General features: G+C 32.2%; 6 protein-coding genes and 1 non-coding gene across 15 annotated transcripts; 4 read left to right on the forward strand and 3 right to left on the reverse strand.

The window, feature by feature from the left end:
• Positions 1 to 3: 3 nt before the first annotated feature.
• On the reverse strand, positions 4 to 2,560 carry LOC128391581 (arginine/serine-rich coiled-coil protein 2-like). Of its 3 annotated transcripts, XM_053351490.1 has the most exons (4): positions 2,124 to 2,560; positions 1,729 to 2,013; positions 1,220 to 1,608; positions 4 to 1,137 (listed from the first exon to the last, which is right to left on the reverse strand). In XM_053351490.1, the coding sequence occupies exons 2-4, from the start codon at positions 1,982 to 1,984 to the stop codon at positions 880 to 882; spliced, it is 903 nt and encodes a 300-aa protein (XP_053207465.1). In that variant the 5' UTR covers positions 1,985 to 2,013; positions 2,124 to 2,560; the 3' UTR covers positions 4 to 879. The 3 variants fall into 3 exon arrangements, with proteins under 3 accessions (XP_053207465.1, XP_053207463.1, XP_053207464.1); XM_053351488.1 differs by having other exon boundaries at positions 1,220 to 2,013; positions 2,124 to 2,559; XM_053351489.1 differs by having other exon boundaries at positions 1,220 to 2,013; positions 2,077 to 2,559.
• Positions 2,561 to 4,583: 2,023 nt separating this feature from the next.
• LOC128391640 (U1 spliceosomal RNA) lies at positions 4,584 to 4,749 on the forward strand. Its single transcript, XR_008325856.1, has one exon. It is a non-coding gene; the product is annotated as a U1 spliceosomal RNA (small nuclear RNA).
• Positions 4,750 to 5,624: 875 nt separating this feature from the next.
• LOC128391058 (phospholipase D C-like) lies at positions 5,625 to 7,491 on the reverse strand. 2 transcript variants are annotated; one of them, XM_053350898.1, is made up of 3 exons: positions 7,332 to 7,491; positions 6,937 to 7,040; positions 5,625 to 6,759 (listed from the first exon to the last, which is right to left on the reverse strand). In XM_053350898.1, exons 1-3 carry the CDS (start codon positions 7,351 to 7,353, stop codon positions 5,728 to 5,730), a joined length of 1,158 nt encoding a protein of 385 aa, XP_053206873.1. In that variant the 5' UTR covers positions 7,354 to 7,491; the 3' UTR covers positions 5,625 to 5,727. The 2 variants fall into 2 exon arrangements, with proteins under 2 accessions (XP_053206873.1, XP_053206875.1); XM_053350900.1 differs by lacking the exon at positions 7,332 to 7,491 and having other exon boundaries at positions 6,912 to 7,041.
• A 1,186-nt stretch (positions 7,492 to 8,677) lies between these two features.
• LOC128391056 (integrator complex subunit 6 homolog) lies at positions 8,678 to 14,573 on the forward strand. Of its 6 annotated transcripts, XM_053350893.1 has the most exons (9): positions 8,678 to 8,822; positions 9,122 to 9,259; positions 9,703 to 9,754; positions 10,619 to 10,853; positions 11,256 to 11,415; positions 11,629 to 11,738; positions 11,835 to 11,913; positions 12,015 to 13,266; positions 13,344 to 14,573. In XM_053350893.1, the coding sequence occupies exons 4-9, from the start codon at positions 10,809 to 10,811 to the stop codon at positions 13,603 to 13,605; spliced, it is 1,908 nt and encodes a 635-aa protein (XP_053206868.1). In that variant the 5' UTR covers positions 8,678 to 8,822; positions 9,122 to 9,259; positions 9,703 to 9,754; positions 10,619 to 10,808; the 3' UTR covers positions 13,606 to 14,573. The 6 variants fall into 6 exon arrangements, with proteins under 6 accessions (XP_053206868.1, XP_053206867.1, XP_053206872.1 ...); XM_053350892.1 differs by lacking the exon at positions 9,703 to 9,754; XM_053350897.1 differs by lacking the exon at positions 9,703 to 9,754 and having other exon boundaries at positions 10,752 to 10,853.
• Positions 14,574 to 14,939: 366 nt separating this feature from the next.
• On the forward strand, positions 14,940 to 20,076 carry LOC128391344 (DNA polymerase alpha catalytic subunit-like). The gene is made up of 4 exons (XM_053351207.1): positions 14,940 to 15,099; positions 15,293 to 19,236; positions 19,319 to 19,415; positions 19,491 to 20,076. Exons 1-4 carry the CDS (start codon positions 15,081 to 15,083, stop codon positions 19,649 to 19,651), a joined length of 4,221 nt encoding a protein of 1,406 aa, XP_053207182.1. The 5' UTR covers positions 14,940 to 15,080; the 3' UTR covers positions 19,652 to 20,076.
• Positions 20,077 to 20,382: 306 nt separating this feature from the next.
• Positions 20,383 to 22,602, forward strand: LOC128391358 (elongation factor 1-gamma-like). The gene is made up of 9 exons (XM_053351229.1): positions 20,383 to 20,543; positions 20,752 to 20,883; positions 20,963 to 21,169; positions 21,237 to 21,380; positions 21,446 to 21,581; positions 21,640 to 21,814; positions 21,934 to 22,103; positions 22,182 to 22,306; positions 22,394 to 22,602. Exons 1-9 carry the CDS (start codon positions 20,535 to 20,537, stop codon positions 22,544 to 22,546), a joined length of 1,251 nt encoding a protein of 416 aa, XP_053207204.1. The 5' UTR covers positions 20,383 to 20,534; the 3' UTR covers positions 22,547 to 22,602.
• Positions 22,590 to 23,507, reverse strand: LOC128391371 (uncharacterized). Its single transcript, XM_053351243.1, has 2 exons — positions 23,329 to 23,507; positions 22,590 to 23,259 (listed from the first exon to the last, which is right to left on the reverse strand). The coding sequence occupies exon 2, from the start codon at positions 23,234 to 23,236 to the stop codon at positions 22,769 to 22,771; it is 468 nt and encodes a 155-aa protein (XP_053207218.1). The 5' UTR covers positions 23,237 to 23,259; positions 23,329 to 23,507; the 3' UTR covers positions 22,590 to 22,768.
• Positions 23,508 to 24,961: the final 1,454 nt, after the last annotated feature.

Consider the following 24,961-nt stretch of genomic DNA (forward strand, 5'->3'; position numbering starts at 1 on the left):
TAATTACGGTTGTAATTTTAATCACATTTTTTTTTACTTGGCCTTAATACTCTTTGATTTGATCAAATTACTTGGAAATGTTCAATTGGATTAAATGAATGACAGAGCAACACAAATGATACCAGATGAATATTCAACAGGTAGTAAAGGGAAAATTTAAACCAACATAATTTACTGTTTTCAACAGTTCAATTGATTGTTCCAGGGATTCAGAGTTTTCTCAGATCAATAAATGTACCAAAATAAACGAAGATAATAATAATCATAATGACGATGATAATATGGAAGAAAGAAAATGAACCAATTTGATTAAACACCTCCAATTATATTCTTGACTTACCTTCAATGTCTCGACCTTTGAAAGTTCAGTACAGACGAAGATTATTGAATCAGAATTTTTGATTACAGGATAGGCAAAAGTAGCTCATTTTGGTGAGTTCCCAATGTCTTATTTTATAATTTTAGTAAAGTTTTAATTAGACTGGTAGGAAATCACCAGATAAGCTTATTCGGAAAAGCTTATTCAAAGTCATCTCAACTCTTTAACAGGCTTTACTCAGCGTTAATTTACTGGGAAAACTTTAATTGTTCTCATATTGATATCGTGCGACAATAGTGATTTAGATGCAATAACTCATTAATAGTTTAATTTTTTTCGAAATAATTGTCTCAACAGAACTTTTGGCTTTAAAAATCAAGCGAGTCGATTTCAAGCCGAAAATATTTCGGTTATTTTTCAAATAATCGCTAAAAATCATGTAGACGAAAAGTTTAATGCTTCAATTTACTTTCTGTCAATTGGAAATTTATGTGAGAAATAATTAATTTCTCATCATCAACAATTGAAGCCATTTAATCAACCATAAATTGAACTTATATTTACATGTATTTGTTATTAGGATTGGAAGAGAAACCAAGTCCAATTCCTCGATTGATGTGGGTTGACATTCTCGCAGCGGAATATTGCTTATCCAAATCATTGAATAAAGTTTCTTGATACTTGACCATTGAATCGGTATTATCAAGTTGACCAGAAGATGTTGTCGGTTTACTGCCCATAAGTTTAAGAAATTTTTCCGTCATTTGTTGCCCTTGAGCTCCAGAAAATTGTAATCCTTGCCAAACTTTCTTGGATTGCTAGAAAGAGAGAGAGAGAGAGAGAGAGAGAGAGAAATTGAGTGATAATTTGATAGAATTTAACTAATTGATCATTAATTACCTGAGAAACATCCTTATTGTTTGGGCCCCAGAGGAGTTTCTTCTTCTCTTCCTGAATGGCATATTTGGATGCATTGAAAGTTGTCGGATTATAATATCTCGGCATCGAAGAGCCTGAGGGTACCAAATTTGTTGGTATTAATGTTGAGGTCGAAGGGGTGAGCATGGAGGGTGTCATAAATAGGGGATTCGGGATAAGTGGAGTCGCATTGGTAGTGGTTAAGTTTCCTATGAATGGCGGACGATTCATATTAATCAGATGATGATTATTAATAGTTGAGGCACTAGGCAGTTGTTGAGGGGGTGAGATGAATCCTAATCGTGATTGATTATTCATTTCATTTCGGAGTGTTGATGGTACTGATGATCTTCTTGAATGTGAATCTCTTCCTGAAGATGATGAATGGTGTTGATTTGAGTCAAAAGATTCTCTTGAATTACCATCACGATTATTAGAATAGTTTCTGTGATGCTCACTGTGATGATATCTATGGCTCGACCTTGAATTACCTGAATCACGATGAGAACGCCCTACATGGTCATCGGAAAAGTCTCGATTACTTCTTGATTTTCTTCTATTTTTATCTCGTTCAGATCTTGAAGAATCTTTATATCCATACCTATCATCACGATTATACTTATCATCAGAACGATATGAATTTCTCGAATCACGGCCTTCATCTTTTCGTCTTCGGCGGTCATATTCACGAGATCTACTGCGAGATCTTCTAGGAGACCTATGACTTGAACGATTTAAAGAGATCATTGGTGAGAATCAGGTGACCAGTGGATAATCTATAAGATAATAAAAGGACAAATTAGTGAGTGAAAAGGCTTCAAGTAAGTAGAATCACTTACTACAAGTCGAATAGCCAAAAAATCAATAGAGCAATTTAACCACCCACCTTTAAATAAGAAAAAGGATGAATACTATAGAGTAGAGAAAAAGATAAATGAAGATGGAAAATGAAGCGTATAAAGATCTGAATAGAATTGAAACAAAAAGAACACAATAACTGATGAACTTCCAGAAGAAATTAATAAAATATGAAACTTGGAATCACGAAGAGAAAATCACAATTAAATTAAATGAAGAAATAAACAAAAGAATTGAAGAGATTTTTTCTCGCCAAAAAAGTGACTGTTTTTGTAATCCAATAAACAAATTATTCCCTCTTTTTAACCACGTTTGTTTCTCTAATTTGGTGACATTGGAATTAGGAAGACCAACTTCAGAGAAAAAGGTTAATTGTTGATTGAAATAATTAGAGTTCAGGTTCACAAGGTCACTGAGGTTATAAGAAAACGCCAATGAATATTTGGCTCAATCAAGAAAAAGAAATGTCCATAAATTGATCGATCATATCGATTGATCGAAATTAGAAAATTTCAAAGATCGATCACAGAAATTGTTTAGATATTTACGATTTTTTCTTTGACGTAATTAATTAATTTTCCAAATTGATTCCAACTCATGATGTTGAATTAAACTTGAAGAAGTTCAATCAATTCTTATAAAAGGTTCGACTTGATTCAAGCTAACAAATCTAATCCGAATCAACATAAGAATTTAGAAGAAAAAGTTGACAATTAATCTTTGAATGGATTTTATTGATTTTCCATTTCCATTTCAATTTCGATAATTAAATGATAAATAAACAATTTATTCTTCACTCAAATTCCGATATTGATCGACCTTCCAGCGAACTCTGATTTTAATTTAACTTGGAACTCGAAAGTTGACTCGATAACTTTGTTTTCTCTTTCGATCGCAAATTATGGTTAATAGAATTCACGATGAGATTATAATAGATTCACTTTCTATTGATAATTAATCTTAATCAATTCTAATCTTGAAAGATTTTCACTACGAGTTTCAGGTGAACCTAAAGAGTTAATGTCATGAAGTTCATGAGGAAATGCCGAATGAAAGAAAAAGAAAGAGAACATGCGTGAGGCGCGAAAAACGAAAAGAATAAAATGTCAAGAGAAAGAATATAAATTGATCAGTTTCGCAATTTCGTGAAACTTTTTCTATGGATCTTCATGGTGACCAATCTAAAGCTCATAACCATTGATTCAGTGGTTATCTAACAATCTTATAGTTGATAAAGGTAAAAATAGAAATGGTTATTCAAATCAATCATTAGATTGTTTTGATTCATTACAATTTGTGTTATTTTTAACCAGTATTTTCAATGATATTTTGTGCTTTTGAGAGGGTTACAAAAAATATAGAGAATGAGATTACATAAATTCAATTCCTGTACAGAGGCTGAGAGAGGAAGAGAAAGCAATAAACATAGAGAGAGAGAGAGAGAGAGAGAAAACATAAAGAAATGTTAATAAAGGTTATGGGGGAAGAGAGAAATACATTTCTACATTTCTAATCTACTAATTTTCTGAAGTACATCCTCTATATCACAATTGGAGGAAGAAATCATCGGTTGGTTGAAGATTCTATTCTCATTGGGAGCATGACGATGATTGGGATGTGGATGGTGATGATTAATATGATGGTCCTCTCGAATAGTTGAATTGTTGACTTGATTTTGAAACTGATTGTGATGTTGACTAAGGTGATGGTGGTGAAGATGAAGATGATGGTGATGATGATGGTCCTCTTGAAAGGTTAGGCTATTGAGATCATCTAGAGATTTGGATCGGATAAATGTTCCTTGTTCTGGTAAATGTCGATCAGTGTTTTTAAAGCAATTTGTACTCCAGCCAATTCCGGTTTCTATGTAAGATTGTAAGATTCCTTCATTTTGTTGATGAGATTGAGGTAACACAGAGGAAGAGTAAATATTGTTAACCGAATTAGCCAAAGGATTTTCGTCACAATTTTGAGAATTAAAGTTTGAATTGAAATTATGATGAACCGAATTATGAGCTGCTGGTGAAGTTAATTGTTGTTGATGAGTAATTGATTTGTAGACAGAATTGTGGTCCATTTTGACATAAATAACTAAACAAATAACGTTGTAAGAGATTTTTACAGTTTTCTCGGTTCAGCTTTTACTCTCTTTCCATAACCATGACGATTAGAAACAAAACTTCTTCTGCCATCTATCGGGTAAACACTAAGTCTTTTCGTGAATCGCTCATCCCAATAGATGGCGACAAACAGATTCTTTTACTAATCTGGTTTTGATTGATTCGTTTTCTTGATTTTCTGAGAGAAAAATTAATTAATTTGTGAATTGATCAGAAATTAATATTTTACAAACTGATTGTAATCGTAACAATTAAGATTGAGTGAATGGACAATCAATGTTTTCTGTTCATTAAGTAAATTGAAAAAGAGACTGTTTTTTAGAAGTTACATTTTTGGTATATAAAGATTGGACTTTCTCATCCAATTCATACTTACCTGGCTCCGAGAACCCTGTGATCAAAAAGGCAGGGACTCCGGGTCGAGGCCCTCTCATTGCACTCCGAGAGTGGCTGAAGCCCGCCACTAACTCAAAACGAGTTAGATGGGGAGTGATATTTTTGGTAGCGGGGTGATTGCGTTCGCGCAGCACCCCTTTATCTATTATAAAACAAGAGCAGAAAAGCACCAAAGAAGAAGGGGACAAGTGCCACTTCAGTTATCAATTTTGTTCGACTTTTGAAGAATCTTCGATTGAGAACAATCGTCGAACAGAATTGAATCAATTCCATGAGAAATCGAGTCTCAAATGTCCATTGATCTTATAGTTAATTTTGTCTCTTCGACATAATTTACTTAACCATAGAGACATTTTCATAGTAAAATCAGATAGTTAAAGTGAGTTAACCTCGACAGAGTCTAGAAAATGCTTGACAATCAACTGGATTAGTTAATATCTTTAATTGTGTTAACTGAATTTACGTTGATTGCTTTTCTTTCAACGATTAATAAATGTCGCTAATTGTCATTGTCTTAAATTCTCATTTCAAAGTTTCAGAAGACAAAACAATTGAAAATTACGAGTAAAATGTAATTTAATTGATTGATTGTTACAATCAGATAGACGATAAATTGTTGTACTTCAATTGGTAATTGAAATGACTAATCAAATGTTGGTAATGATTGTATAAGTTAATAGTAATTAACTCAATCAATTAGAAACATTTTCAATGAATACAAAGAAAAAATATTAAAATCAATTTGATTAAATAATCAATTAAACGATTAAGCTGATCCTTATAATTACTAATTCCTAACCAATTGTTACGAATCAACCTCAAGACGATAAATTGAAATAAAATGTCCTTCTCATTCAACATTCTGTCCTAATGACCGATCATAATTACGAAAGGATTAGTAGAATGATTAATTAATGAATCATGTGATTAAAAGGCTGATAATCAAGATAATTAAATGGTATTATCATCATAATGGAATTGAGGATAATCTTGATTATAATGAATACAGTAGATTTGATTTTTAGGTTTTATGGATAAAACATTTTTATATATTTATAATATATCGCAATTGATTTAATATGAGGGCATATTTTACAAATGGAATTGTTTCTGTAATTAATAATGTTGAAAGACATGATTAAGTTCTTGTTTATCATCAATGGCCCTGAGAAGAGCGTCATCAAATGGACTAGAGCTTGAGCTCTCAAAATCTGCTGGGTTGATTCTAGTCTTTGGAATAAATTGTTGTTGATTATGTTGATGGTGTTGTTGGTGTTGGTGTTGGTGTCTAATTGAATTATCGATTGAATTATTACTAGAATCACATTTGATTTGAGAAGGTCTTAAAATGCCAAAATTTTCTTGTAAAGTGGCTAAACTGGTAGGCACCGAGTTCCTCCTTGAAATGACCACATTGTTAACATCGTTAGTAGAGTTCATGTTATTAAGATCAATTTCTTTTGAGTTATATCTTAAATCATTTTCTGTAGTAAAATTGTTGACTGGAATAGGCGTTGGTAATGAAGAAGATGTTGATGTTGATGATGATGCTGATGGTGTTGCTACTACCAAAGATGAACCTTGAGAGATACTCTTGGTAACATTATTACAAATAAAATTATTGGTAGATGAACAATTGATAACACTTGGTGTATTATTATTATTATTATTATTGACAATCACACTGTTGATACTTGTGGTTGGATAAGGTGATTGATGTGGTCCAGGTAATATAGACCCATGGATAGATAATGGTAATTGTACAGGTAAAGGAGTTGATAGGGTGTTGGACACTGCTGATGGTTGAGAAGTTAATTGTTGTTGTTGTTGTTGTTGTTGATGTGATACAGGCGATGTAATTGAATTTGTTACAACGGGTTGAGAAGAAGAAGAAGGTAAATTAGAGACAATTCCGTTAATTGGAACACTGGTTAACATTGGTATGCACGGTGATCCAGGTACAATTGGTGAAATATTATTGATTGATTGGTCAATTGGCTGTTGATGATTATCATCAAAATTTTTCAATTTACTAAAATCTTTAACTGATCCTGATTGAAGTAGTCTTTCCGTTTCTTTAATTTTCTCCTCCTCTGCAATCTCAACCATGTTGATTGCTTCTTTTTCAATTTTAAAATCATAATCATCCTGTTCTTGTAATTGTTTAGTAAAATTCATACGCATCATATTTTTTGGTTAACAAAGACAATGGAGAGACCAAGTTAATGGAAGAAGGAAAAGAAAAGAAAATGAGGAAAATATTAGCAATTTGTAAGAGCCAAAAACAGCAAGATGATTACATTTGACTGATTAATGACAACAAACCTCATCTTGATTGAGAGATAAAATCTCAGGCATTTCAATACGAAAATACTTGGGCATGTAACTATTTGATATCTTCATTGGAAGGTCGTCAATGTAGTCTGAAACTGTAAGAGAAATAAAGAGAAAATGATTACAATTAGAATGGAAACAAAAGATTAACCAGTTAAATGGTTATAAATTAGATCAGGCCAAAGAACAAGCTAATAGTTACAAGGACAAAATACCAATGAAAAATGATTAAAGTGTTTGACAAATGATTATCATTAAGTAATTACATCAACAGTAGAGAAAGAAACTCAAAATGAAAAACCCAATAGAAGACTAAGCGAGTTGAGAATTACAAATTCATTTGGAACAATTTACAAACTCTTCGTCGGATACAATTGATTACTTACTTTCATGATTACTCCAAGACATTATACCTTAAAGGCTAATTAGTATAAATCACAAATTAAATGAGAAACAATTGAAGACAGAAAAAAATTCATTTGAAAATAACAAAAAAAGTGAAAACCAAATGAAATGTCAATTTCTCAGGGACCGTATACATTTGCGATCAGTTGATTCCAAAAGTCTAACTTACATTTTCATTCAAATTGTTACAATAAAAAGTTAGAAATTTAATTTTACCTCGAAAATTTGATTTAGAATCAAATCTTTCGAGTTTACTTGAGAAATTTAATCCATGCAAGTTTGATTGTTTTATGTTTAAACAATGAAATATAAATTTTTTATTAATCACAAATTCAACATTTTCACTTGCAGCTGATTTTTTGGCTTGAGATTCACAGCTATTTGTGAAAAACTAATTAATTAAATAAACTGATCGATTAATTACAATCGACAATTTATGATTGTTTTACACTTTTGGTCACAGAAAGTACAAAATAAGTTTACACAGAACGATAAATATAAGTGATTCGTGAAAAATAGAGCTAATTGTATGCCAATAGCTGTCGCAACACTAATTGTGGGGTCGTTTGATTGTCTTAGGCAGTGTATGTTAGGTAAATCACATTATCACCATGTGCAAAAAGACAATTTTTGCAGGTCCCATATAAAACTGGGAAATCTTCGGATAATGCTCATCAAGACAGATAGTTTGCCGTCCAAAATTACAGAAACTTGTTCGTGAGCTTGGATTAGGGTTACCTATGCCTTTATCAACTTCTAAGAATAGTCTGTCCGAACTGAAGTATAGTTTTCCTGTTTCTATCATTTCCTTGAGATTTTTCTCCTTTATATCTTCTCTATGATTGAACAGGGGAATTTTAAATTTTAGTCTCATGTAGGGATCCTTTTCGTCCTGCACTGAGAAATCAATGGCTACAATGGCATATATTTTTTTAATTGTAGTCGGATTCTGCCAACTCCTAGGTATTAAAAGGGTGGACATGGTTGATTTTTCTTCCAATCTCCTTTTGTCTCTATTATTTGAAAAAGAAAACAGAAAAAATCAACAATTAACAATCAGAATGTCATCAGTCAAAAATCAAGCAAGAGATCAAAGCAATGAACCAAAAGCATGACAACAAGTGAAACATTGATTAGAACGATTAACTGAATAAACAATTCGGTGCCCAATTACTTACCTTGATTTTCTTAATGACAAACAAATAAAAACGAATTACAATCAAAACAAAAATGTCAGAAGAAAATGTTTCCGATCTTGAAATTTCTTGGTCGATCCTGAGGGACCGTTTTCGTTTGCGATCAGTTTATTTTCTCTTTTCTTTTCAGTTTTTTCTTCCGATTGACTTTTTTCTTGTTACTCTTTTTCTCTTGTGTTTATTATTACTCGTTGGTTCGATTTCTTTTAATTAACCAATTAATTGACAATTAACTTGACCCATTCTCAATTTAACTTGACCAATTGTTAGAGAAAGGTAAGTAAATCTATTTTAATTCTAAAATTAATCTAAATTCTCTATTAACATGATCAATGTTTCATATTCCATTTTCTTGTTCATTGGGAAGAAAATTTTTTTCTCCTTTTTTATTTTTGATCAAAATTTTCTCTCAATAAATCGGTGATACAATTTAATTACTAGTTTATGATTTTCAATGAAAGTGATTAGTTAAACAATCTTCAACTATTCAGCTTCATGTTTGTAGTTAAATTAGTTAATTGTTTATTTCTTTGTCTCTATTAACCAAAAAACTGTCTTTTTGTTTGCTTGTTTAGTTTCATATTCTTGTAAAAAGCATTAGCTTCTTACTCTGTTGGTTTGGTTTTTCTCAATCGCTGGTGGTTATATTTTGTTCCTTGTTTTAAATTTACACTAATTGTTGTGTTTAAAGCATCAAAATTTCAATCAATTAGGTGAGTTAATTTATATTCAACCAATTTTCATACCAATCGAAACAATTTTCTCAAAATTTTGAGAAAATAATTCAATCTCTTCATAATTGTTGGTACTTTTTCTATTCTCTTTTTTTTCTATCATTCTTTTCCTTTTGCATTGACTTTGGTTAACCATTTTCTATTTCTATTGTTTCTTCAGTCAACAATTTAAAATTTAAAATTTTTCTTCAATTGTTTACCCTAATTCGATTAATTTATTTCCAAATTAATTTCACCTTTCCTTTGATTATCACCATTTTGGTCTCTCACCATCGATGAAAATCTCAATCAAATATCTTGATCTCTCATCTAAACCATAACATCATTCAGAATATCAGTCACCATCTTTTTCTAAACCATCGCCATCATTCAATTATTTTACTATTTAACTAATTAGTATCTGTTAATTTATTAATTTTCAGGCTTCATTATTTCTCGTTCTCTTCTGTTAATTGTTAACATTTAACATTCTTTGTAAGTAAAATTTACATTTCTATCTCATCCTGACAACCCAAAACAAGCCGCAAATGTATTTGCTTTTTTCTCGTTGACCTGAAATCTTCAAGATTAACTTGAAGCTTTTCTAATTGAAACAATTCCATGTTTACCTTCAAACTATCATTTTAATTGTTTACAATCTAAACAATTAATTAATCATCTTGAGTTATGAGTAAAGAAATCAATCATTTCCATAATCATTAGTTGCTAATTATTTACCATTTAGCCTGATTTTCACAATTTACTCTTTCTTCCCAATATGAGCCATTTTGTTTTTGCTCTCTCCCTCTCTCAACATTATCAACCTAATTTTTGTAGTAATTTTTTCACTTCACTTGAAAAAAATTATCTCCAACAATTAACGATAGTCAATATTATCGATGGTCAATCATAAAAAATTACAATTAACCAAAGGGCTAAATAAAAACATCAGAAAAAATCAAAACTCTAACCAACAATAGTAGATAGAGTTTGGTCTGAATTAGATAGATAGAGAAATCGGCTTGAAATAAGAATCATTTTCAACTTGTTTCTTCTTCTAATCAACTAATTAGCTAATTTAGTTGGTCAATTATGATTGGCCATCACTAATCGATCATATTGGTCCCTTAATTAATTGTAATTCCAATGAAAAGAGAACCCAAACTAACCAAATCTATTCTTATTTCTCTATCTAACTGAGGTTCTCTTTTCCTTCCACTACAAACACAATGTCAGTAATATCTTTCTCTCTTTCTCTCTTTCTCTTTCCTTCTCTTTCTTTTCTCTCTTTTTACACTTTTCACTGACTCTCTTTTTCTCTTTCTTTTTTCCATTTGCCTTCTACTCTTCATGTTACAGGTAATACCATTCGCTCCAAGACAAAACAAGAACAAAAAATCCTCTTCTTCCAAGTTGATCTTAAATTATAATTATTCTATTGGCTTGATTATCGTTTTATCATTAACGTAATCAACCAAATCTTTTATTAAAGTGAATACTTTTTATCCGTGGGTCAAGTTTCCATTGTAAAGCAATCAAAATTCCGAAAATGAAGCATAGTGGTCTTCAAAGAGCCAGGCAAAGTACTAGAAAGGTGAGTATTTAATTTTCTTCTCTCATTTTCTAAATCAGTTGGTCAATTAAACTGATTATCGCCGGAATAACCTGACAATCAATTCAATTATCCATCATTTGATATCATTATAGTAAATGTTTAGCTTTCATTTGTCCATTACCATAGATTAAATTATCTAAATCTGGTTTGTTTTACTTTTCAAATGATTGAATAGTATAAGCAAATATAATAGTAGATGTTGATAGTTGATGATGATCAACATCATCCATCTGATTGATTTTGATTCTCCATATATTATATTGTTTTGATTAAATTATTTTCTTTAATTTACTTGATCTAATTTTCTAATGTTTTCTTCTTTTCTCTCTTTCTTTCTCTTTCTCCCTTCTCTTTCTTATATTTATTTTTCTTCTTTTTTAGAAAATGAAAAAATCATTAGGCCCAGATTTTGTTGATCCCTCAAATTTGGGTCTTCACGGAAAGGAAACATCATCTGATGTTCGATGTGACATTTGCCATGAAGGTTTACCGATAAACTCCAAGAAAGACTGTATCACTTGCAAGAAATGTGCTATTCGAGGTAATCATCACTAATTATCTATGTTAATGGGCTGATCGTTGTGTTAATTGTGATCAATAACAGATCAACACCATCTCATAGATATTATTATTACCATTTTAACTTCTGTTTACTAATTAATCAAATTATTTCTCTTCTCATTTCCTTCTCTTTTTCACCCTTTCCATGGACTTCACTTTCATTTAATTTTGCGCTTTTTTTTGGTACCTAAAGCTCATGCTAACTGTGTTAGAACCCAATTAAATGTTAAGTATATTAAATCTCTCTGGTTGTGTGTAAATTGTAGACATTGCTACGAATGTGACAAGTCTGGTGTTGAACAGGTAATTATTAGTCAATTAACGTTTTGAATATTTAATCTTTAATTTCGTACAATATTTCCATTGATATTAATTGATACATTTTCTTTTCTTTTGTAGAGTGAACTAGTATTCTGCCGATCATGTGATAGATCTTATCATTATGATTGTACCGAAGACAAAGGTATCCATAATAATGGTAAGTCAATAATCAGTGTCCATATTGATGAGAAAAATGAATGACCATAAATAAAAATTGAGTTGATTCTATTAATTTGTCTTTTCATTGCTTTCTTTTAGGTAAATATGTTTGCTATCGATGTGCAAAACCTCCTGTAATTAGTACACGATTAAGCACCACACCACGTCAAAATAGTTCTACTACAACTACAGCCACAACTACTCCAACTACATCGGCAACCACCAGCAGCAGTACCAGTGTCACTAACACTACGACTACTTCATCGGCAAACGCTACACCTAATGGTAACAGTAATCGTGTCACTGCTAGAACTGTCAACAAAATTCAGCCTATTGAAGGTAAATCATCTACCACAATATCATCTCATCCTTCTACATCTACTTCATCATCATCATCAACACCAACTCCATCAACATCACGAGCCTCATATCACGTTAAAAAGGAAATGATCATGGAGAAAAGACGTCCTAGAAGTCATTCTAATAATCCAAATGACCGTGCATCGCACCCTGATCGTCAACAGCCCCAATCGAGATCAGTAAGAATCGGGCGTCGTGAAAATTTAATGCATTATTTCAGTGACCCACTAAAATACACAAGCCATGGAAGATTCATGCTCTTGAGAGATACCAAGGAAGCAAGACTTGTAGATCAGTCTTTTGGAATAACAGATGATCGATCAGTGGTAATAAATCCAGTTACTAATAAACATGAATCGGGACTACGAAATAATCATAACCAAATATCTTTAACCATTGATGATTTACGTCGACTTCAAACGGATCGTGTAAAAGAATTAAAAACTTCATCTGAACGCTCCATGAAAATTAGTCACAATGTTACTGATTCAAGGAATAACATTGATTTACCTGACATTGACATGAAAGACTCGTTTACTGATAAACCATTAACCAGGGATAATAATGACAAACTATTGGAAAAACCTCGACTAATTAAAAAGATTGAACCAGAAATAGAAAATATTAGTGATAAATCGAAAGATATAAAAAACAAAATCGAAAAACAATCTACTAATGAGAATAGACGAATTTCAAGTGAACCTTCAACCGAGAATAGTCGTAATCCAATGAACATTAACAAAACCAATGGAACAGGAGTCAGAGGTACTTCTCTTTTGGCTCTTCATGGACTTACAGGTAATGAGAATGAGCATATTAAAGCTTCTCATCCAATTCCACAAAGATTAAATTTACCTGAGAAAAGAAAAGCTAATGAAATTCAAGGTTCAGGCTTTGTATTAAATAAACCAACCGAATTAACTGAAGAAACAGCCAAGCTTCTTAAAGACTCCAATGGTGCTAAAAAACTCAAATTGGTTCTCTTCGAAAGGTATGTTCTTATTATGAAAATTTTCGATGAAAAATTCTAAAACTGTTTGTCTTTCTTTTCTATTATTCTATCCACAGAGCATGTAAGGCTGAGAGCCTATTGCCAGCCGAAACAAGTATTTGGACCACTGAAGACGTTTTTAACTTCATTCGATTCATCGGTTTTCCTGATGCCGCTGACAACTTTTTAGATCATCAAATAGATGGTAAAAGTTTACTTCTTTTAAGCCGTCGTGATGTACTCGCCGGTTTCAAGCTCAAATTAGGACCCGCTCTTAAAATTTACGCTCATATATTCCGATTACAACGTAAAAGACCGGCCCTTCTATTGGAAGATTAAACAATTAGGATAATCAACAAATTAAGGATACAATCATGTTTTACTAAACAACTATAACAATTAGCAACAACTGATTGCTCAAAACAATTTAATTCAGACAAGGCATGATATCTGAAAGGAAACCATATATTAATACCAACCCCAATTAATAATTTCGTCCCCAAGAACTGAACAATTAAGCAACACTTGATGATCCTGTTGATTGGATAAAGGAGAAACAATTAACCAACATGAATATTGTTAAAATTTTATTCATTCAATTACCTGTTTTTTTTTTAATTTGTTCAAGGGACAAACAATGTTTTCAATTAACTTTTTGTATCCGTTGGTAAATAAGTTGCTTGCATCTTTACATATTTACATGTGTATATTTCACTTCTTACCGAATCCACAATTTTTTTCCTTCAACTGATAAATCCATATATTACTGACCTTCATTATTAACAATTCACCTTTCACCTCCTCTTTATCCTCACCCTTATCCTCATTCCCCTACTTAAGAGCATTCAACCAATTGAATTTCTCTAGAAAAAAAATTTGTTCTCTTCAAATATTTTCCTTAATTCCTATTATTATTATTTTTACAATTCACCGTCTCATCATCTCATCTCAAGGAATCAAAAACAATTAACCTTCATCTTTTCACCTTCTCCCCAAAGACTTTGATTTACTGAGAAACAAAAAAAAAGTCCAAACCATGTTGACCTGTTTGAAACTCACACCAACAATTAATCAATCATCCAAAAGGGCAAAGGAACCAAGAAACACTAAACAAAACCTTAATGCTTATATATCGTTAAAAGAAAGACAAACAATTAACTTTTCTCATCCCTCTCCTTGACCAACAATCAACCCAACATGTTAAATTGTATTTCACTTTTCATTATTATTATTATTGAAAAAAAAACGAAACAAAATCATCATTGTAATGAAAATAAAGTTTAATAGTTGAGAACAAAATAAAAAAATCCTAATTACGATTAAAAAAGCTTCAACCAATAACTGATTAGCTTTTCATGGCTAAATCATAACTCGAAAACTATTTAAATGACCGTTAGCGTCGACCAACAATCAGTTCTAATTTAACTCGTTCCAAGTTCACGTTAATTTATTTTCTTTCATCTCATCAGAGAATCAACAGTTTAATCGCTTTAATTTAATTAGTGCATTTTAATAATCAAAGACTAATAATAATCAAAGGTATGTGTTAAATTGTTTTCTTTAATTAGAATTTTTTCAAAAAAAAGTTAATTCGGTTAACCATTTGAACGAAGCGCTTGTAGATTTGTTTATGCGCTTGAATGTTGAAAGAACAACAAATTGATGATCCCGCTAATTTGGATGTTAAGGCGCCGAAACTCATTGTGTACATTTGACATCTTTTTAATTCTTTGCTTGTTAATTTATTTCTAATTTATTACAATTGAATTAATTCTTGTTCTTAATCATTTTCTTTTAATCAACTTGTTTCCACCATGGAAGTTAGAGCGTCACGTAAGTAAATCTTGTTCTCTTTTCTTTTAGATTTTGTGTTCTCTTTGTGGATCTTTTTTTGTATTCTTCTTGTTGCTTGTTTCTTTGGTTTGATCGCATCACTTTTACCTTTTGTTTGATTTTTTTTTCTCTTTGTTTTTATTGATTTTTTTGGTTATATGTTTCTTTTTCTTATGTTCTTGTTCTTTCTTAGGCCGCCCTAAACGTGAAGTTGAGGGTAAAAAGTCTGCTATTAAAGCGGCTCTGGATAAATTATCTCGTGTTCGGAAAGGAATCGCTGAAGATAAATATAATATGAAGGAAGAAGAGAATCTTTTCATTGAAGGAGAAGAAGCTGGTCAATCTGATGATGATGATTTCCTGGTCGATGATACACCAAGTATAAAGACTTTTTTCTCGAAAAGGAAAAAGAGTGGTTATGATAGTGAATCCGATGAGGACGATTATTATGATGACGATGAAGAGGATCTTCAGGAAAAAGTGAAATCAAAGAAAATCAAACCACCTAAACCTTCAGCTATGGTTAAACCAATAAAAGTTGAAGAACCAGAGGAAATTGAAGAAAATTCCGATGATGCTTATGAAATTATGGCATCAGCTTCGAAACGCTTGAAGGGTATGTTTGGTTCCAAAAATAATACTCCACAATCATCGGATCGCCGACGTTCAGCTCTTCTCAAGCCATTGGAAGCTTCAAGAAGTCCTTCGCAAAAAAGAAAACTCGACCAAGACTCTACCGATTCTACCAAATCTAAGACCAACAGTTCAACAGCGATGGAAAGAAAAAAGGTCAAAATCGACTTTGATTCTATCCAACAACCAGAACCAATCAAGTTGTTTGAAGAGGAGCCTGATAATTTTGGTTTAAATGATGAATTGGATGATGGACCCGATATTCCTATCGATTTTGGTGGTGAAGTTGAATCTTGGACATTTGGTTTGAAAGGAATTGCCGATGAAGAAAATGTCACGCAAACAATTGGTAAAGATTTGACTTTCTTCACCGATAAAGATGGTGTTACACACTTAAAGATGTATTGGCTTGACGCTTTTGAGGATACATCCATTCACGCTGGAAGGGCCTACATCTTTGGGAAAATTAAGGTTAAATCTGATGCTAAATCATCAGGTGATTACATTAGCTGTTGTTTAATTGTTGAGAATATAAGTAGAAAAGTTTATCTACTTCCAGCCATGAGAGGAGATAATCGAATCCCTGTAGCTGAAGTACACAAAGAATTCACCGAGAAAATTGCTCCCAAATATAAGATTAAGCTCTACAAGACTCGAAAAGTTACAAAATTTTATTCATTCGATCAAGCCGATGTTCCCTATCAAGCTGATTATTTAGAAGTCGTTTATGGTTCTAATTACTCTGCACTTTCTCCTGATTTGAAGGGTGAAACTTTCAACCGAGTTTTCAACACAACACAAACTCCATTGGAAAGGATGATTCTCGAAGTGAATTTAAAGGGACCTGGTTGGATTCGTGTTAAGAATTTACAATTGGTTCATAATCAAGTCTCTTGGTGTAAAAAGGAATTTTCTGTGGACTATTCGCCGAAAAATATTTCTGTGGAGACTAATGATGTTACCATCCCACCTTTACTTATCGCCTCTCTCAATATGAGAACTCATCTTAATCAAGTTGTTGCTCTTTCTTGTTTTGTGAAAAAAGATTATCAAATCGATGCTGGTATACCATCTAGTCCATTAGACCTTAATCTTAGTTTTTGTTTGGTCACTTCTCCGACTGGTCAAACCCTACCAGTTGAATTTAAAAGAGCTGCTAAAAAGTTTATTAAAGGCCACGAAGATTTGATCAAAAGCTATGACAATGAACAGTACATGTTAAATCAGTTCTTGGTTAACTTTGGTAAACTTGACCCTGATGTTATTATTGGTCATGATTCAGCTTTTGATTTGAATACAATCTTAACTCGACAATCACATTTTAATGACAAAGTAAATTGGTCACGATTGGGTCGTCTCAGGAGAACCAGAATCATCCTCTCCAAATCAAATCGAGATCGAATGGCACTTACAGCTGGTCGATTAGTTTGTGACATTAAGGTGATGGCCAAAGAGTTCATTCGGACTCAAAGTTATGAATTGGATGGATTGATTGCCCATTTATTGAAAAAAGAGCGACTCATTGGACCCAAATCAGTGCCTGAAGCTTATTCTAACTGTAAAAATCTTTTCAGTTTTGTCAATGCTCTTCTAGCTGATAACAGATTCATCATGAGTATGATGTATGAACTCAGTGCTCTCCCATTGGCAATGCAAATAACCAAAATTGCAGGTAATCTTTTCTCACGAACTCTTATGGGTGGAAGAGCTGAACGAAATGAGTATTTGCTTTTGCATGCTTTCAATGAGAAAAATTTTATCCTCCCCGATAAAGTGATGAAAAAATACAACGATCCAAAAGCCGATGAATTAGTCGTTCTGGGAGAGAAAAACTCTGAGGCCGTTGTGGCTGGTAAAAAGAAAGCTGCTTATTCTGGTGGATTAGTTTTAGAGCCTAAAGCTGGATTTTATGACTCACATATCTTGCTGATGGACTTTAACTCTTTGTACCCATCAATTATTCAGGAATACAATATTTGCTTTACAACTGTGAGTAAACGTCGTGTCAAGATTGATGAAAATGGCGATGAAATCCCAGAAGTTCCTGATCCCAGTAAACCCTGTGGCATTTTACCAACGGAGATTAAAAAGTTGGTTGAAGGCCGTCGTGAGGTGAAACGATTAATGTTACAAGAAAAATCAGCCGATCTTCATGAGCAATTAAATGTTAAACAAACGGCTCTCAAATTAACTGCTAATTCCATGTATGGTTGTCTTGGTTTTACTCAATCTCGTTTTTATGCTAAACCTTTGGCCGCTTTGATCACTTACAAAGGTCGAGAAATTTTGATAAACACCAAAAATCTGGTCGAATCTCTTGGTCTAGAGGTAATTTATGGTGATACCGATTCTATTATGATTAATATCGCTAATTGTACTGATTACGATGATGTTATGAAAACTGGTCGAAAAGTACAAGCTGAAGTCAACAAGATCTATCGACTATTGGAGATTGGTATTGATGGTGTTTATAAGCCCATGTTGTTGTTGAAGAAAAAAAAATATGCCGCATTAGCATTGACTCGAGATAAAAATGGTGTAAAGAAAAAATTGGAAATGAAAGGTTTGGACATAGTTCGTCGAGATTGGTCATTAGTCGCAAAAAGAGCTGGTGAGCTAGTATTGAAAGAGATTCTTTCTGATAAATCTAATCAAGAAGTTGTTGATGCAATTCACGAGAGATTGAAGAAAATCTCTGATCGTATAAAAGAAAACATATTCACCCCTGAGCAGTTGAAAGAATTTGAAATAATCAAATCTCTTACCAAAAATCCCGAAGATTATCAAGATAAAAAAGGTTTAATCCATGTGAATGTTGCCCTCCGACGGAACGCTAGTGATAAAGTGGAAAGGAAATTCAAAGCGGGTGATATTGTGCCTTACGTGATTTGTGTCGACGAAAGTAACAAGGAGTTTATGGCCTTACCCTCCACGCAAAGAGCTTTTCATCCCGATGAACTTAAAGAAAATCCTTCGTTAAAAATTGATTCCAATTATTACATAAGCCAACAAATACTTCCGGTTATTTCTCGTCTTTGTGAACCCATCGAAGGAACTGATAGTCACATCATGGCGGAAATTATGGGCGTCGAATCAACCGGATTGCATCGTAGTTCTCGAGAGGAATTGGAAAATGAAGTTCCACTTGATGAAGAAATGAAATTCGATGCCTATGAAGCATTTAAAATACTTTGTCCAAATGACAATTGTGGTAAATTGATTGAGTTCCGAGATCAATTTAGAATTGATTCTGTTACCAAGAAACGAATCAATTTAAGTCTCGCTCGATGTCCTCATTGTAACATTGATCTTACTCTCGAAAAGTTTGAGAATCGAATCATCAATAATTTCATCCTCAACTTACGTAATAAGTGTGATGAATTCACAAAGAATTGGATAAAGTGTATTAATTGTTCATTCAGAACTCGCTGTTGTTGGGGATACCAGAGAGGATTGAAAAAGATTCTCGAATGTCCAAAATGTAGTGAAGACATGGACCAGGAGGTTAGTAATTAAATTCCCTTTAATAATCTTTCTCATCTTAACTATCAAATTCTAATTTTAATTTGATTTCTCTTAATTCCAGGTGACTGATAAAAACTTTCACTATCAACTTTTATTTTATGAAACTCTTCTTGATCGAGAAGGAGCTTTAAATTCATTGTCAAGTGCATCCGAAAAAGGTAAATACTACAATTACTCTCAATGTTTCTATTGTTACAATTTACTAATCAAACGTTTTTTTCCTTAATTTTCAGCTGAATTGGAGACGAAAACTGCTTCATGTACCTCTTTGTACCAATCGCTCTACCAATTAGTCCGCTCACTCCGTCTCACAATGTCTTATACCGATGTTAATCTTTCCAACATTTTCCATTCCCAATTGTTCAGTTGCATTAAAAAGCAGAATAAAAATTGACCGCTGGTCAATTTTCACCGATACTCGAGTGATGACCAAGCCTAAAGCTTATATTATGTTGTTTATTAATGAAAATCCTAATCACTTTACATGATGATTAATCTTGTATTCGCTTAAAAATCAATCAGTTCATTTGTGTGTATTTTTAATCCAAATTTGTATTTCATTTATTAATTTCCACCTTTCAATTTAATCATTCTCATTGTACAAAAGTAAAACTAATCATCTTCACGTTGAGAACAAAAAAATTATCAAAAGTTAACAACTGAAGACTTCATCTCATCAAATGTAAATCAATCCATTCATCACCATAAGAACAAAAAAAAATACAACCAAACATTATCATTACCAATAAGCCTCATCTTAATGATCATTTAACAAAAACCTTCTGATAACAATTAAAGGAAAATCACGTTAATTGTCAATCAACGGACATTTGCAATTTTCTTCAACTCCAAATGAAAATAGAAAAACTTTCAAAACAATAAACCAACTAATCAACAATTAATCTTCTTTCACCAAAACAATCAAATCAATGAATCACAATCAAGATTCTCCATCAAGCCAATTACCCATAATTACCTTTGTGTAAACACTTAATCAACTTTTGGGTTAAATTGGGTTAACACGTGAAAGAGAAACAGATGAAAAAGAAAGAGAAGGAAAAAGTCTTTCTTTTCATCTCTTTTCTATTCTTCTTTTCGGTTGTAATGAAGAAACGACCCCGAGACTTACATCATTTCCAACCATTTCCGTTTGACCGGCGTTGGCAACAATTAAGTTGATTGAAGTTGATCAGTTAACTTGCATTACTGTTTAATTGATTAATTTAGTTCTCCTTCTCTAATTGGTTTACCTTTAAACTCTTCTTGGATTTGTAACAATGTCTCAGGTATGTTCTGGTTTCTGTTGTTGTTTCGGTTGAGTCTTTGTGATTCAATGATTCGCATTATCCCCATGCCTTTATTTTCCTATTTCTATTTGCATATGTTGGCGTTTTCTTTTCTTTTTTTTTGATAATCCGTTATGTGTTTTATCTTAATTTTTATCTAATTGTTTGCTGATTTATTTTTACTTATTTTTTCTCTTTTATCTTTTAGAAATTATATGGAAATTCAGATGACTTTCGAGTCAAGAAAGTTCTCATCGCCAGTCAATACTCTGGGGCTAAAGTTGAACTTGTGGAAACCTCAAGCTCTAAGCAACTTCCCAAAGCTGTCACGATCCAAAAGGTAAATCATTTCATTTTAATTTTGTAGGTCTTGAGTTTGTTTCCTTTAATACTGATCAATATTTTTTTTGTCTATTTAGCTTCCTACTTTAGAGCTTGCTGATGGTTCATTCTTATTTGATAGTAATAGTGCTGCCTTTAGTGTTGCGAACGCTCAGCTTATTGGAACCACTGCTAAGGATAAGAATGAGGTTATTCAATGGATTACTTGGGCTGATAATGACCTTTACCATTCAGTTGCCACATGGATGTATCCAACTCTTGGTTTCGTCGAAGCAACTAAGCCGGTTAGTCAATTTTATTCTTCAAATGTCGAAATCATTTTCTTACCTAATTTTTTTTTCTATTTCTTAGTCGGTCGAAAGAGCCAAATCTGAGGTGAAATCAGCTTTATCAGCATTGAACAATTTCCTTCTTCGTCACACTTATTTCGTTGGAGAACGAATCACCTTAGCTGATATTACCGTTCTTTCAATTCTTCTTCCACTCTATGAAAACGTAAGACTTTTATAATCAAATCTCAAGACACTTTTTCCAACTCATTAATTATTCCCATTCTTTAGATTTTGGATGCTAGACTTCGAGGTGATTATGGTAATGTTCAACGATGGTTTGATACTTTAGTCAATCAACCTCAAGTTAAAAAGGTTCTCGGTGATGTTACCCTTTGTGCTGAAAGTCCAGTCTTCAAAGAAGGAGGTAAGAACTTTATTCGTTTAATGGATTAATCTTATTAATCATTTTTCATTGTTTTCAGCTGTTAAAAAGGTAGAGAAAAAGGAAGAAAAAAAGGTTGAAAAGAAGAAGGAAGAGAAACCTAAGCAAGAAAAGAAGGAAAAGAAAAAGGAACCTGAGCCTGAAGAAGATGATGGCGATGATCTCGGTATTCCTCAAGAAAAGGCCAAGGATCCATGGGCTGAATTACCTAAAGGGTATGATAACTTTACCCTTGAAATCAGTTTATGAGAATCAAATCTCATTTCTTAATCACTCTTATCGATGAGATAGTAATTGATCAATTGATAATCGTTATCTTTTCATTTTTTTCCAGTAATTTTGACATGGATGATTTCAAGCGATTTTACTCAAACAACCCAGAGGACAAGTCGATCCCTTATTTCTGGGAAAAGTTTGACAAAGAACATTACTCAATCTGGTACTGCGAATACAAATACGCAGATGAGCTTACTCTAGTTTTCATGAGCTGTAATCTAATCACTGGTAAGTTTTGATATTTATTTATTTAAGATGCTCGATCTTCTAGTAAAATTGTGCTAATTTCCTAATTCTCTCCTTTAGGTATGATGCAGCGATTAGATAAGATGCGAAAATGTGCCTTTGGAAGTATGCTTCTCTTCGGCGAAGACAATGCCAGTACCATCTCTGGAGTTTGGGTTTGGCGTGGTCATGATCTCGCCTTCAAGGTATTAACGAATATTTATATTTGGGACAAAATTTCAATTTTCTAATTAATTTATATATGGTATCATATTGTTTTCATTTTAATTTAGCTTTCACCTGATTGGCAAATTGATTACGAATCCTATGAATGGACAAAATTAGATCCCGATTCAGAGGATACCAAGAAAAAGGTTTCTGAATATTTCAAATGGGAAGGAGATTTTGATGGCAAAAAGTTCAATCAAGGAAAAATATTCAAATAAATTTCTACTTTCATCTATAATAATAATAATAATTAATAAACTCTTTTAACTTGGAATTTATCATCTTTATTTTCAATTTAAGTTTTCGTGGTCATTACAACATTTCAAGAGTTTGATTATCCTCAAGCTGAATCAGATTCATAATTTTCTTGTAATGTAATTGCCGATTGTCGAAAAGTTGATTGTCTTTCATCGTTAAATTGTCGAGTCCAACTGAATGTGTTATTGATTATGTCCAACTGAATTAAATGTGGATAAGATCGATTTATCAGCCGATTTTCGTTTCATGACTTTGGTGTAAATTATATTTACGATAAATCCAATTATAAGACCAGAGATTATGAACAAAAATACAATGAAAAGTGATCCTGACAAATTAAAAGAGCTTCTCAATACAATTGAACTTTTGATTGTTCCTGATTCTGTTTTCTTTTTAATTCGATTGTAGTTACGACAACCATCTTCGTGGATTAATTTTACTTCACCACTGTTCTTGGAAACATCGTCGAAATCGTATCTCGAAAGAAGACAAATGCTCGAGGTTCTCCCATTTGCAGAACAAAAGTTAAATGATAAACATGATTTCGAATTTTCTTCTTCACTCCAATCATAACAAAGAGCAGCACATTGATCCACAGTTACACTTAATTCGGTATGAAATGTGTCCGAAATTATCTGTTTACCCGTCATTCTAAATTTGTCGATTACTTTTGCTACAATTAAGAGAATTAGAATTGATTAAAAAAACTATTAAACGTTCACATTTGATTGTTAATACTTACGAACGTAAATGTCACAATTAGGAGAGAAATCAGTTGATGAGTCAGTATAATAACTTTCCAATGTACATGATCCAGAATCTGAACAATACTGAAAAGATTTACACTCACTAGAATCTGAACAACGTTCAGAACAATTCCTAGGATCGTTATCTGTGGGAATCGAAGTTGATTTGATAAACTTTCGAATTTAACTCAAGTAAAACTTTCGGCGAGTTTCGACCTCAATAAAACCGAAGTTAAAAAAGTCGAGAGACTGAATTTTTCTTGTTGACATGATCATATGTGTGTACTATGCGAATATAAAATTTAAGAAAAAAATTCTTTATTGTTCAATAGTTATGGCGATTTTTGCGAAGAGTTATTGTGAATTTTTGACCAGCACTCTATTGATGATTAGAACAAAATTCAAATGAAAATCACATATTATATTCAAAAATTCAATTGATTACTAAACAGTTAAGTTGACTTACCTCATCCGTTATTATCGCATTGATTATCCAATTTCCTGGCTCCAGTTCCATGGGATATTTATAAATATCATAATCTTAATTGTTTCATTAGCAATTATCAGATTAGAAATGGAAAAGTTTATTGTAGTCAACTGAGATTAAGATAATTACCGTTATCACTTACCTGATTTTACCTGGTCAACTGAAATACTGATCACAATTACTATTGTTATATAAACTAAATTAAATGACATTGTACCTAATTAATTAATAAGCAACTTTATTCGTTTCACTTTTCAAGTGCAAAAGATTAGCTACTGATACACGTTGTTATTTATATTGCTCATTCTATTATTAATATAATCGCCCCTAACAATCAAACATTGATAGCCAAAATTAAAGTTAATCAAGTTGACATTAACATTAATCGTTACTATTGATCGTTAGTCTAATTAAACTGATATGAATTTCAGTTTGGTTATCATTGTTTTTCATTGATAAGATTATTAAACTTTTTCATTTTGATTCACAATAAAAACACTCACCATGTTTAGTATTAAATTGAGATAATCCAATCAGAGATTAAAGTTGACAATTAACGAGCTTCAATCAAGGTTTATGCCCCAAATTGGTTTACATTTAAATATGATCAATTGTGATTAACTGGAAATGAAAGTTATCAATTAAATGTATTGATGGTTTTGATGAAAAGTGCAAAGTGCAAAGTACAACGTTTTTCAACTTCGATTCAAAGAGTCGAGTCCAATTCTTTTTAGATCGATAATTTTTACCCGAAATTTTTTCTACAGAATTTTCTTAGGCCTATCGGATTTTATGCCGATACATTTGCAAAATTCTGACTCTTCTGGTTTACCACAATTTATCCAGAGCTGTTGACAACTTTTAAACGGGCATCTTAAAAGATTTGGTAAGAGTAGCGTCACTAGTTAGTGAGTATTAATTATCCGACTTTACTTTTTGAATCGGAATTGAAAGACGCTGTACTTGGCGTTCCAATTAATCAGCATTTACATGGAAATTTGAGGTTTTTTAAAGGCTTGAAGATTATTTTTGATGGTTAATTAGTTGTCTAGATTAATTTAAACGCGAAAAAAATTCGAAAAATCGAAAATTTCAGCGAAATATCGATAAAAAATACCGTTAGCTTCGAATCGCGTCTCATT

Source organism: Panonychus citri, unplaced genomic scaffold, assembly GCF_014898815.1.
Source record: "Panonychus citri isolate SS breed McGregor unplaced genomic scaffold, ASM1489881v1 Contig00134, whole genome shotgun sequence".
NCBI lineage: Eukaryota > Metazoa > Arthropoda > Arachnida > Trombidiformes > Tetranychidae > Panonychus > Panonychus citri.

Bases quoted from the DNA above. Each gene is read 5' to 3' on its own strand.
- LOC128391344 (XM_053351207.1), top strand. The intron at 19,237-19,318 runs GTTAGTAATTAA...TCTTAATTCCAG, and splicing joins GTGAAGACATGGACCAGGAG to GTGACTGATAAAAACTTTCA. The intron at 19,416-19,490 runs GTAAATACTACA...CTTAATTTTCAG, and splicing joins GTCAAGTGCATCCGAAAAAG to CTGAATTGGAGACGAAAACT.
- LOC128391371 (XM_053351243.1), bottom strand. From the start codon at position 23,236: ATGACGGGTAAACAGATAATTTCGGACACATTTCATACCGAATTAAGT.
- LOC128391358 (XM_053351229.1), top strand. The intron at 21,582-21,639 runs GTAAGAACTTTA...CATTGTTTTCAG, and splicing joins TCCAGTCTTCAAAGAAGGAG to CTGTTAAAAAGGTAGAGAAA. The intron at 22,104-22,181 runs GTAAGTTTTGAT...TCTCTCCTTTAG, and splicing joins GAGCTGTAATCTAATCACTG to GTATGATGCAGCGATTAGAT.
- LOC128391581 (XM_053351488.1), bottom strand. From the start codon at position 1,984: ATGATCTCTTTAAATCGTTCAAGTCATAGGTCTCCTAGAAGATCTCGC. The intron at 1,138-1,219 runs GTAATTAATGAT...CTCTCTTTCTAG, and splicing joins ACAATAAGGATGTTTCTCAG to CAATCCAAGAAAGTTTGGCA.
- LOC128391056 (XM_053350893.1), top strand. From the start codon at position 10,809: ATGAAGCATAGTGGTCTTCAAAGAGCCAGGCAAAGTACTAGAAAG. The intron at 10,854-11,255 runs GTGAGTATTTAA...CTTCTTTTTTAG, and splicing joins CCAGGCAAAGTACTAGAAAG to AAAATGAAAAAATCATTAGG. The intron at 11,739-11,834 runs GTAATTATTAGT...TTTCTTTTGTAG, and splicing joins ACAAGTCTGGTGTTGAACAG to AGTGAACTAGTATTCTGCCG.
- LOC128391058 (XM_053350898.1), bottom strand. From the start codon at position 7,353: ATGTCTTGGAGTAATCATGAAA. The intron at 7,041-7,331 runs GTAAGTAATCAA...TTTCTCTTACAG, and splicing joins GTCTTGGAGTAATCATGAAA to TTTCAGACTACATTGACGAC. The intron at 6,760-6,936 runs GTTTGTTGTCAT...TTACAAGAACAG, and splicing joins TATCTCTCAATCAAGATGAG to GATGATTATGATTTTAAAAT.